General features: G+C 46.6%; 1 protein-coding gene across 2 annotated transcripts in view; it reads right to left on the bottom strand.

Annotated features, from left to right (window-relative positions):
* The window catches only part of LOC131692024 (integral membrane protein GPR180-like), a 129,315-nt gene extending 116,553 nt beyond the window's left edge, over positions 1-12,762 (bottom strand). The window contains exons 1-7 of one of the 2 annotated variants that reach the window (XM_058978849.1): positions 12,685-12,760; positions 11,860-12,624; positions 10,962-11,391; positions 10,752-10,895; positions 10,623-10,693; positions 10,375-10,559; positions 10,207-10,311 (exon numbers count right to left, since the gene is read on the bottom strand). In XM_058978849.1, coding sequence (XP_058834832.1) covers positions 10,207-10,311; positions 10,375-10,559; positions 10,623-10,693; positions 10,752-10,895; positions 10,962-11,391; positions 11,860-12,362 — 1,438 coding nt within the window. In that variant the 5' untranslated portion in view covers positions 12,363-12,624; positions 12,685-12,760. Of the gene's footprint in view, positions 1-10,206; positions 10,312-10,374; positions 10,560-10,622; positions 10,694-10,751; positions 10,896-10,961; positions 11,392-11,859 lie in introns of both variants that reach the window. The other variant, XM_058978850.1, reaches the window with a different exon arrangement.
* Between the last annotated feature and the right edge of the window lie 227 nt (positions 12,763-12,989).

Raw genomic sequence — 12,989 nt, 5'->3', positions numbered from 1 at the left:
TCGGTTCTGTTTGTATTTTGAACTAAAGCCCCACCGAATGTCTATGTAATCTACAGTTTTGGAAGCAATCTAGTTTTAGCTACACAAGTAGTGTGTGCGACGATCGCATTGGAAGAGCGATCTGTGGAACAAATAAGTGCAAGAAAGAAGAACGTTGCAGTTTCGGTGATAGTTTGTGGTGGAAAGTAAGTCATTTGGTGACCGGCAAAAGCTCGGGCTCGAACATTATGGTCCTTCGAACTGGATCGATGACAATTCAAACCGCAAGTGCATTGTGCGGTAGTGTGGAAATTTCGGCAAACGCAATCGCGCGGTTAGAATAAAGATTCGCGCGAAATCAAGCGCGTAAGTGGAAAAACCGCAACACGACGGCAAGTGATTCTGATGGTGTTGTGGAAAGCTGGGACTTTGGGGCTGGTCGCTATTCAACGGAACGGGAGGTAGTTGACCCCCGACAGCCACGTCTGCAAGAGCCATTTTGGACGCTAAACGAGCGTCGCTTGGGAAGCTGTTGTTGTCAGTGAAGGTACTGGTGATAAATGCCACTGCCTTGTCATTAAGGTACCGTTCTCCGGTGAGTCCATTCATCGATCCATCTTTCCACCAAACACAGTGGCGTAGTAAGAAATTTTTTTGGGGGGGGGGGATATGATTTTTTTTGTATATATATATATATATATATATATATATATATATATATATATATATATATATATATATATATATATATATATATATATATATATATATATATATATATATATATATATATATATATATATATATATATATATATATATATATATATATATATATATATATATATATATATATATGAAAAAATGTTCAAAACCAACAACTCAGTGAACGGGTTTGGGTAGTCAAGGTAGGAAAGCTAGCTGTTGGTATAGAATTAATGCTCTTCCCCTACGAGGACAATCTGGGCGGCAAACTTCAGACTGTCTAATTTACTGAGCCCTTCAGTTCCCTTGTGCAATTCAGTACCACTTCTTCGTTGAGCTTCCGACTGGTTCGCGAACTACTCGGTCTAGTCCCCGACGATAGATCTAGCCTACTCCGACGAAAAGTTCCCCGGCGAGAGAAGTTCGAAAGCGAGCCAACCAGCCAGGTGCTGCGGTCAGTTCGGTGATTCCGGTAGAGTAGGGCATCCGGTTTGCTGGAGCCCCGGCGCGGCTGGTGGTGTATCGTCGCGATCTACGCGGTCTCGTTCCCGGCGGTGAATCTGACTGTACGCTGACGGAGAGTTCCCAGACGAAAGAAGTGCTCCCGATACCGATTCTTCAGTACTACAACTTCTTGAGACCTTTGGCTCCGTGACCGGTGCCATTTAGCACCGCAACTCCTTTAAGCCCTTTAGTTCTCTTCTTGGGCCATTTAGCACTACTTCCTTGATGATCCATTCAGCTCCTCGACTTGTTTGCGAACAACTCGGTCTAGTCCCCGACGATGGACCTGACCTACTCCGATAGAGAATTCCCCGGCGAGAGAAGTTCTCCCGAGATCGAGCTAATCAGCTAGGTGCCGAGGTCAGTTCGGCGATTCTGGTGAAGCAGGGTGTCCGGTGCACTGGTGCGCCGATGACCCGCGACTAGTGATGTCTCGTCGCTGTCTACTCAGGCTAGTCCCCAGCGGTGAATTTAGCTTACGCTAACGGAGAGTTCCCTGGCGAAAAAAGTTGTCCCAATATCGATTCTTCTTTGGTTTTCGCTATTTTTCTATCGGAACAACCGGTGGGGTGCCGTGGTCGGTCTGACGAATCCGCATGGAGCGTGACGTCCGGTTCGCTGGCGTTTCGACGACTCATACTGGCTCTGTTGCAGTCTACTCGACTAGTCCTCGGCGGTGAATCTAGCTTATTCCTGCGGAGAATTCCCTGGCGGTGATTGCTCTCCCGAAACCGTGTTCGATGTCCATTCCGTTGTAAGACGGTCATCATCTACATCAGCGGTTCTCAACCTTTTTCGTACCACGGACTCCTTAGATATCACACTGGGTTACTGCGGACCCCCATAGATAAACATCAATTTTGTATGCTATCAATATGTGCTCCGTGCTTTCTATTGACCCACGCCGACAAGTTTGGATGAGCCGGTAGGTCCACTTTCCTTTCTCCGTATTGTCACATTCCTGCTGCCACGTCACGATAGAATCAATTCTCATCATCTTCCTCACGTTTCTGGCGTTTCACTGTTTGTAGCACTTGATATCCTCCGTCAGGGTAATGTAGATGGGGATCATCTCGGCGACAAGGCATACTGCCTCCGGTACACAATCGCAACTCGTACGTCCAGCAGTCGAAGCGTCCTGTTCAGCTTTTCGCGGTTTCATTGTCTCCGTCACCGACACCTCCATTTCTTCAAGTGTCTCACCGTTAGTGACACATCGTCCACGAAACCAACGATTTTCGCTTTCCTGGGAAGCCGCAGTGTTAAGACCCCATCATACATCTCATTGCAAAGTGTTGGACAGAGAATGGAGCCCTGAGGAACGCCCGCTGTGACTCACATTGCCTATTGCCCGTTTGTTCGTCTGGTACAGCAGTGCTCTACTTTGGAAGTAGCTCTTCATGATCTGGCTCATTCTTTTATGCCACGCTGTGGCATTGGTCTATTCGAGGTTGCATGGCTCGATGACTTTCCACACTTTGGCAGCAACATGAGTTTCTGCACCTTCCTCATTTCGGGGATTACCATCATCTAAAGACTTCAGCAGTAGCATCCATCCTGTTTCCTCTTTCTTCTTCGTCGTACGGTGTCGGTGACCAGGTAGTTGAATCGTGATTCGGGAAGAGACCCTCAACGATTATCTTTAGTGTTTCCGGGTATATTTCAGCTGGTGTCGCAGACCCTCGTCTTCGTCATGACGACTCAGTACGCGTCCCCCAGGGATTGGCGTTTATTTCTCAGCACAGCTACTTATGGCAATTGGCTTGCTAAGCTTGATCTTCCGTTTTAAAGATTCCCTACCTTCTCGAAACGTCGCTTGCGCTCCTCTCTCACTCTCCGATCTTACGCTCTGAGCCCGCCTTCTGGATCTAAGACAAGCAGCGTGTAGCGTACTGAGCTACTCATTTAACCCGTAATCTGCACGCCGTCTACTGCATGGCCCTAGTTTTCGTAACATTGTAACGTCACAAGCCGTCACAATCCTTCTTGCCGCATCAACGTACTTGATTCCGTCGTTCGCCGAAGTAACTCAACAAAGAGGTTTTCGTTAAAGGCTTTCGTCTTCCACTTTAGCTTGCGGCCCGTCCTTCTTCGTGCTGCAGAATCGCCTGGTGGTCTCTATGGGGATACTTCTCTCACACTCTCAAGTCCATGTTCGCCGTCAGTCAAGGACTACAGAATGTGGCGAAATTTCTCTCGGTACCGATATCCGTTCCGTGAACCAATAAGCTCCCAGCGCCTCGCTTCGCCGCGATCTACTTGTTATAGTCCTCAGCGGTTGAGCTAGCCTCCACAATGTGCCGTCAGGTAGGTGTCGAGTCTGCAGCTAATTTTCACTACAAGGAAATATTTTCACAAGATTTGTATTAAAATTTGAAGTATGTATAACATGCACTAATAACAAAAAAATGTGTTTTGAAAAATCTTTCGAAAACGACTCTGAAAAGTGGAAATTTTCAGCCCATCCCGCATAGAACCGTCAATATGGAACAATAAAATAATGAAAAGTTTATATATAGGTCAACTACATGTTTGTTCCTATGATTGTTCGTATTGGGTTGCTTGACGAGAGCAGTTGGTGGGGGAAAGACGGCATATTCCTTTGGTTAGGCCATTAGAAGCTGGACGGAAAGGAAAGGCTCATGCACGGCACGAGAACGAGCGAGAAAGCGATAGTAGTACATATTAGCGCGATTATATAAATATCTGTCGGTCGGTTTTTCTCACCATTCGTATTCGTTCAAGTACTAGCAAGCAGCCAGTCCACCGAAGGAAAGCAGTTGGCAATGACGACGGTCCGAAAAAGTGCCCCAGCTACTGGTGACCCATCGCAACCAACTACCGATCAGGAACTGTCGCCCTGCAAGAATTTCGCCCCAACTAAAGGGGATACAGAGCAACTAATCTGTAGGCTATCGTTCCAACGTCTGGTTTTTTTATTGTGACCACGACTAACGGTTTAATATAGACACCCCATTTCAATATTTCGGAAGGAACAGAAGGTCGAGTTTGGAAAGTTTGTAACTTTCATTGTACTTAACCAAATTACACAATGTTCGCACTAATGATTCAGAAATATGACCAGGAATCATCTATTAGATTTGTAAGTATGTGTAATTTACATGAATAAAGAAAAAAATGATTTTCAGGAATCAATTATTATCTGTTCTGCCATTGGCCAGTACTATGCGACTTCCTCATGCTAACAATTCATTTCATCGTTAGCCATCTCCCTCACCAAGGCCAACAACGCCAACAAAAACAGTCCTTTTCAGGACCACCATCATTTTTGTAAAGAATAATTTGAAATATTCCTCGCCCAAATCACCTTTTGTCCGAAAATTCCAATGAGTATCAACATATTTGAAGAACGTGTTCCTTATGTATTCTACATCTCTCCGGTTATGTCGCAGACATTACCCAGCCATTTTTTTTTACACAGTTACGTTTCGGCTTCGTCTCCTCAGAAACCGACACCTCCGTTTTCGAAAGATCGGCCTACCTAGATTTAATGGTGATTTCTCACGTTGGTTGTTAGTTCAGGGTACCTTTACATCCATACTGCATTCATTCCAGCGTTCGCCAAACTTCAGTACCTACTAAAGACCCTTGAAGGGGGCGCGAAGAAGCCATTCTAGTCGGTTGACGCCGAAGCCGACATCTATGCGTCAACATGGGACGCCCTATACAAGACGTACGACAATCACCGTTTTCTCAAGTGGCAGTGTCCTAAACAGGACATTCTACGAGCTGCCAGCGGTCAAGCAGGAGGTTGCTAAGCGCATTCTCAGCCCGTTCGACGATTTCCAGCGCCATGTACGAGAGTTGGCGAAATTGGATGAACCTGTGGAGCATCAGGATACGCCGCTGGTGAACATGCTGTCGTACGAACTAAACCAATCCACATTGCGAGCATGGTAAGAGAAAATGAGCAGCCAAAACGAGGAACTGGTTGAATTCCTGTATCAGCGGGTGCGCGTTCTCAATTCCGTCGGACAAGATATAAAACAACCGGCGCAGTTCCCTGTTAACGCAGCTGCTACGCCCAACCAACCAATGTCCATGTCTGTTAGCATGTTCAGGATGTCCGCCAGCGCCGAGAACTGGTTCTGCAAAAACGGTTGTGTTGGAAATGACTGAGCTTCGGCCAATCCAGTCAGAAAATGTGTCGAAGCTTACGTGTCGTATGTGCCACGAAAGGCATCACTCCATCTTACACAATTTCTCTCCATTAAGGGTGTCGTCGAGTCCTGCCATTACGAAATCATCCCCACAATCTTCAGCGGCTCAACAGCCGCTTTCGCCCAGTTCGGGTTCTGCTCCACCGTAGGTCAGCATGATGATTCCAACTGCATTTAGTATGGTTCTACTGAAAACGGTTGTTCTCAACATTGTTCACGATCATGACATTCAAGGCTCGTGCTCTACTCGACGTCAATGTCCAACTTCATCTCTCGTCAGTTAGCGAAAGTTCTTCTCAGTCGTCGCCCCAAGGTAGACCTTTCGGTCGCAGGAATCGATCTCTAAACGCAATGGATGAAAAATGCCATCACCGCCGTCATTGAATGAAGAACTCAGCCATTCTTCACAAAGCTCGAGTTTCTCGTCCTGAAGCAGCCACTCGCAGAGCTACCGACCATGCCCACACATTCCCAGTAAGCATTGACCTCATCATCGGAAGTGAGGCCTTCTAGGAACTTCATACCGGTAGGAAGATCTCGCTCGGTAACGGTTTTCTATGGGTAATCGAAACGCCATTCAAGGGGGCTGTCTCTGGTTCCTCGTCCAATGAATCTTCCTGCATTCCCCGAATCTGCAATCTCTCCATTACCAATAAAGATTTGGAAGCAACACTTCAGAGTTTTTGGGAGTTAGATGCGATTTCCACTGGTCCGGCACACTCTACCAAAGAAACCCGTTATGATGATAGCTGTACGCCCGCACAGTCAAGCGTGACTAATTCGACTGGAAGGTACGTCGTATGTTTTCCTCGCATTGAAGCATTCCTGAGGGCCTCTAGAGCCATCGTAGAACGCTATTTTCACAGCCTGGAGCGTAGTTTGCATCGGGAACCTGCAATCAAGGAATCATATCATCGCTTTATGAACGAGTACCTACAGCTCGGTCACATGAGCAGGCTTGACGAGGGTTTAGATGACGTGAAACCTCACTGTTCTCTCACATCATCCCGTTTTCAAGCTGTCAAGTACCACAACGACACGGTTAGGGGCGTGTTCGAATCATTCTACAAGACGACGTCAGAATATTCACTGAACCATACGCTTTTGGTAGGACCCGTAGTTCAGCAAGATCTACTCTCAATCATCAAGAAGATGAACCGGCCATTATTCCTCCAACCTGATAATAATCCATTTCAGCGAATTCTTTGGCGCACAGGCCCAGATGTCTCTTGCTGTATGCAGAAGCTGTCTCCATTCCACTCGGTCTATTGCCGCTTGTCGCCAGCCTCGCAGTCTTCGAAGGGCCCACAAGTCATCCTCAATCTGGTCGATCCATCGTGCTCGCTGTGCACCCCGTCTTCTTATTCCTGTAGGGTCGCCCTCAAGAGTCATCTTCACCGTATCGTCGTCTGACTTCTTACGACGTGCCCAGCCCACCGCAAACGTCCTATTCTCGCGGTATGCGTGATGAATGGTTCTTCCAGCAACTGATGCAACTCATGGTTCATTCACCTGTGCCACGTTCTGTCTTCCATCTGCACGCCACCATAGATGGTACGCAACACCTTTCGTTGGAAAACTCCAAGGACTCGTTAGTCCTCCACGCGCATGGTCCAGGACTCGTGGCTGTAGAGGACCACCAGTCTAATCAGCGTCTTGTAGATAATCAACTTCGTACGGCGGCGAATTTTGTTCGACCGGAGCGTCCTCCGGAGTCCAAAATAAGCACGATTTCCCGCCAAGATCCATCTCTGAATTTCTCTGCTGGTATCATTGTCGGAGGTTACCAGTGAGCCCAAATACAATACTCATAGCTACGTATGATCTGCAGACAGTAACGTAAGCGAGCGCTCCGTACCTAGCAACGCGTACTCTACAGCAGATAGCACAGAATACCAGGCAGTCGCATCCAGTTGTGAGTAGACCAGTTACGGAAGACTTCTACATCGACGATTTTCTTTCTGGGACGCCGGACGTATAATCCGCCATCAAGCTGCGTCGTGGGGCATCGGCAATGGTACCGTCCGCGCTGGATTACCGCATAAGAGATCGAACTCTCCGGAGATTCTGGAGGATGTACCACCTGATGACTATGGCCGTCTCCACGCTCGGCCTCATTTTGGACATACTCTGGTTCAAAGTTCAGTTGCCACTAGTCGCATCCGTCCTTTCGAAAATCAAGATAATATCGTACATCGCCTCGTGGGCCCAACGATCATCAAAACCAAACTCTTCACGCGGCGACTTTGGACTCTGAAGCAGAATGGTGAAGCTTGTAAATGGGACTCCAAGAAGAATGGAAATTGTTTCATAACACACTCTTCCTGTTAAGTGAAGTTCGCGTACCCCGCCTCAGCTTCACTTTTTCTGCGATGCGCCTGAACGCGCATATTGGACGTGCTGTTACGTCAGAACCGAAGCACACAGCACAGTTTGGGTCCAGTTGTTGGCGACTAAGTTCAATGTAGCTCCGCTTTCTACTCGCCATACAATCGCCAGACCCAGCTGTACAAGAAGCTGACCGCAATGCCTGCAATGTGTATTTCTGGACAGATTCCACTACGGTTCTCCGATGGCTTCGCAGGAACTCGGGAGTCATTGGAAGACTTTCGTCGCAATCCGGGACTCGCAGATACAGTTATCAACCGATCTCAACCACTGGAAGCATGTTCCTAAAGTCATCAATCCTGCTGACGACATTCCCCGAGAATTTAGTCCGGCCGACATCCTCAACTGTACATGGTGGACTGGGACACCGTGGCTATCAAGCTTAGGCTTTGGCCAAATTCGACGTTACACGCAGAAGAATCCCCTGAAATGTCCGCCGAAGGACGCAAGATACAGCTAGTTGCTATGATCACGGAACGGCTGAGCTTCTGCACCGAGCTATTCGCTCGCTACTCCAGTTGCGCCGAGTGACAGCTTTCGTTCAGTGATATATGCAGGTGCTTCGTAAACGAGCCTCGCAACGTCGTTCGGAAAAGGAGAAGTACACACCACTCGCCATCCCGAGCAACGCATCCAGTCCAACCACTTACCGCACAAGGGCTCCAACACGTCGAACTTTCGCTCTGTCACCCCGCGTAGGGTGAACTCTTCGCTGAGGAGACTCCCGAACTTGCTAGTGGTGAACCTACTGCAAGGTCGTCCCCGCTGAAGTAGTGCGAAGAAACACCCGATCAGGACGATCTACTGTTCTATTGGCTAGTTTTTATCATTTACAGCTACTGTCCGCAGGCCCTGCATACCAGCAATTCTCCGCCAGAAGCTTTGGATTCTGAGCGGCAAAAATCTCGTGGAATTCGTCTTTCACCGTTGCCGCACTTGCTTCCGTAGCAAACCCACACTAGTCAAACAGAGCACAGCAGATCTTCCGGCATCGAGAGTTTCTTCAAGCCGACCGGTTTCCGTCTGCGAAATCGATTACTGCGGACCGTTTTATTTGAAGTCCACCGTCCTTAACCGTGATCCAACGTCGGTTACGTGGCCATATTCGTCTGTTTTTCTGCGAAGGAAGTTCACATCGAGCTAGTGAGTGACCTGACTACCTCAGCGTTCATAGCTGTACTCCGTCGTTTGGTCGCGGTAGGCAGGAAATGTGGTAGAGTTACACTCTACACCAGCAGTTCTCAATCTTTTTCGTACCACTCCTTAGAAATTGCCCTGGGTTGCTGCGGACCCCCACGGATGAACATCGATTTTGTATGCTATCAATATGTTATTTTCAGTTTGTTAGGAAACAAGACTTGAAATTCCAATCTGCACTCGAAAAATATATTTTTCTTCGCGGACCCCCAGCAATGACTTCGGCCCCCTAGGGGTCCGCGAACCCCAGGTTGAGAGTCATTGCTCTACACTAACGCTTTCAATGGTGCTTCGAACGCACTTAACCAAATCTACCGCATGCTGAAGGTCGATGAGTCTGATCGGAATCAGATCTTCGACTGATGCTCCGACAACGAAATTGGCTGGAAATTCATCCCACTTCGAGTACCACACTTTGGCGGTCTTATACTGTTGGTGCAGATAGAGATGTGCCTCAATTCTCGCCCGCTGACTTCAATGCCGGACGATCCGTCCAATCTTGAGGTTCTCACACCAGGACATTTTCTCGCGGGGAATAATCTCCAAACTGTTCTGGAAGCTGATTTGAAGGAGACTCATTACAACCGCTTGAACCACTGGGAATTGACCCAAAAACGGCTCCAAACAATTTTGTCTCGCTGGTACCCGGAATACCTGCAATAGCTACAGTTCCGTGCAACCCGTCTATCTCTGTCGACGTTGGCAGAGTCGTCATAGTGAATGAAGACAACATCCCGCCAGCCAATTAACCTCTTGGTCGAACCATCAGATGTCATCCCGAAGCAGATGCTTTCGTCCATGTAGTTACGCTACGAACAGCTGCAGCCAAGGCGGTTGTATGTCCCGTGGCCAGAATCGCTCTGCTACCGCCAACTCAACGAGTCGACTGAGTGTTGCCATTCAGGTAGAGCAACCCGGACGGGGAGAAATTGTTCGATGCGCACCTGCGTAATGCGCAGGTAATTGCAATGTCAATCCCCTAACCCCAAACGTCCGATCTTCCTGTTTTTTTCTTTATTTTCGGTTTTTTACGATGAACTACTCCAAGGGCAATGGTTGCCCGTCACTAGATTTATGATGGACAAGATACACGAGCAACTCAGCTACCACATTCCCGAGTAGCACCTGCTACCTTCAACCGAGATCACCGACATCCAAAACCTGTAGCATGCACCGACAGAACAACCAACTTTTTGCAACAACTACATGTATCAAGGTGGCCGGATCCTCGCTTGAAAATGATCTAGACTTACCGGCATAGTTGATACCCGTCAGCAGAAGATACTGACCAGCCCGGTTTGGCCACAACAGACCCATCATTACGCAGTACGCAAGACAGTCTGCTGAATTCGTTATTCCTAAAAAAAAACAATGTAATGTAAATTTACAAACAATTGAATTTAATAAACCTGAATTCTTACCCAACAGCAACTTATATCGCCACAGTGGACTAACATTCACTGCGATGATGGCCACAATGGGCAGATATATGAACCACACTAAACTTGAAGCGCCGAAGTGCAGCAAAAAATCCAATTTTTGTGTGGAGTGTTCATACTTCATCGTTGTTCGCAGTTCCCACAGAAACCACAACATCATAGTTGACCTGTGAACAATTTTGACTTAATGTTTCTCACCATTCGATTTTATGAGTATATCATCGTCGTACCTGCAAGCCAGCACTAACCATCCAGGCCACGTCTGATATTCGTCGATATCGGATATAATGTCGACTTCAGTCTGGAAGTTATGAAAACGTTAGTAAAACATAAACGAATTTATGCATTTTAAAGCATACCCTATTCCAAATGTACAAAAGTACGTGAATCGCGCAGTAAGGAATCCAAATAACCATCAGCAAGATCCAGCTGCTGACGGAAATCTGCATCCGTGTGACGGCCCAACCTTTCGCTAGTAGTAATAATATCAGCATGAATGAAGTCTACGATAAGGTAAAACATTCGTTAATTACGTAATGAGACTACAGAAAAAAATCAAACAATCATACCCTGCTGAAAATATCGAAAATATCCCCGGTGATGGCTACCTTCTCATTCCCCACACCATTCATCGCATACCGAACGGTGTGAGTTAGCAGCAAGCACACGCTGATAAACTCCAAAGTTAAACTGATCGTGAAGAGTCTCGTGACCGGGTGTTTCTGCAGCCGAACCGCGTAGATCTGCATCGGAACCATCACCAGGTAGATGACGAAAAATATCAGATACATTTCCAGCGTATTTTGCTGATCGAACGAAAAGTGAAAAAGCAAAGGATTGAAGAAGGATAAACTCTGCCGGTTCGGGTTCCCATTGACGAGCTGGATGTCGTATTCGATTCGTGGCGGCGCGTCCGCGTGATACTTCCGGTAGTCGTAATAGTGCCACTGGCAGGTAGTGACATTTTGATAGCAGGACACCAAAGAGACGTACCAAAATCTGTAAAACGAAATGTGTAATGGTTTGATATATATTTTCGCATCGTTGATTAGAATTTATAATAAAAACCAAGAGCAAATGCATATATTTTCGTTTTTTTCTCTGAGCGACCGTGATAACATCTTGTATCAAGTAGCCATTTACACAAATTGAAATGTGATTGCTACGCCGTATCTTAATCTTTCAACTCAAATAACCTTTCAAGCTACCACAAACAGCCACAGTCTGAGATTTCTACTTCTATGTTTACTGAAGTGACATGCAATGCCACATTCAACACATTCATGGAAGCAATCGGATTAGACATTAACCTCCAGCACCGTACGTCGCAGCTACTCGAGATAATTTTGATTGTACACGGCAGATACAATGCTTATCACATACGTGAGAACAGGTTTCAATAAGTGCATCGATAAAGTGGCAAAGAAAAGCGTCACGCAGATGCTCAATAAATAACGATTTACTCACCTCGGCACGTTGGGATCGCTAATCACATAAGTAAACTGACTCCCAGCGACCACATTCGTCGGATTGTCTTCATCCGCACAGAGTGAACCCTTCTTGCAGGGAATTCTCCGCAAGTAATCGGCTTCAGCTCCCTTGTTGCATCCGCTGTTGAAGGCCACCTTATCTAACTTATCGAACATCCGCTGGCAAGCTACTTCCCGATTGTAATTGTTCCGGTTAGCGTAGTACTCTAAAAAATTGTGCTTGTCTAGTACGGCTAACGTTATGGGCATCGAAAAATTCCACTGGGACGTAATGTTCCCGTAAATATATCCGAATGTGTCGGATTCGGTGTTCTTTTGGGAATGTTTCTCCGTTTTCTGGAACCCGAACTTAATTAAAAACCGAAAAAATCCGTCTACAGGAAACGACCCCGTTAGATGGGCACCGTCCGACGACTGATGGCCAGCTATCACCACCAGATATATCATAGCCAACCCTCTCGGGCACCATTTTGCGAACATTGTCGCCGCTGGAAAAAAAAACTATTTTCGCAACTTCAGCGCTTTTGTTCAACTTGTCGTCCCCGCTGCTGTTGGCCAAGATTCACTTTTACTTTTTGAAGGTAACTGCAGAATCCTGCAAGGGCGCGTTACACTTCCCCCTTTTTCCACCCACAACACCAAATAATGATTTATGAGTTGCAGTCCATTCCTCCTCCAGAAAAACTTGCGGAAGCTATATCGTTGACATTCCGTTGCGTTTGTCTACTACAACACGACTCATCTGAAACACCGAGTCGTTTGTTACGAAAAGTACCAAGCTGAGCAGTTTTTTGCTACACACTTGCGTTTAAAATGTTATTGAAAACCCACTCTGTTGATTTGGAACTGTTTGTGGAAGTATAAAATATGAATGAATGTAATTTTACAACGCGACAAACAAGAAATTCGTAACAAAAGAGATATCGTGAGAAATGTCAATGCAGCAATTGAATGAACTTTTTGGAACAGTGGCGCAGTTTTACGGTAGGGGCAAGTTTTCACTGGTCCATCCCGCCCAGAGTTACCATTTATACAGATTTTCAACAAACAGGTACAGATCTGATACGGAATACTAATATAATACATTTTATTCAAATACAATACAGA

Source organism: Topomyia yanbarensis, chromosome 3, assembly GCF_030247195.1.
Source record: "Topomyia yanbarensis strain Yona2022 chromosome 3, ASM3024719v1, whole genome shotgun sequence".
Classification (NCBI taxonomy): Eukaryota; Metazoa; Arthropoda; class Insecta; order Diptera; family Culicidae; genus Topomyia; species Topomyia yanbarensis.
This window is presented reverse-complemented; position numbering and strand designations above follow the sequence as displayed.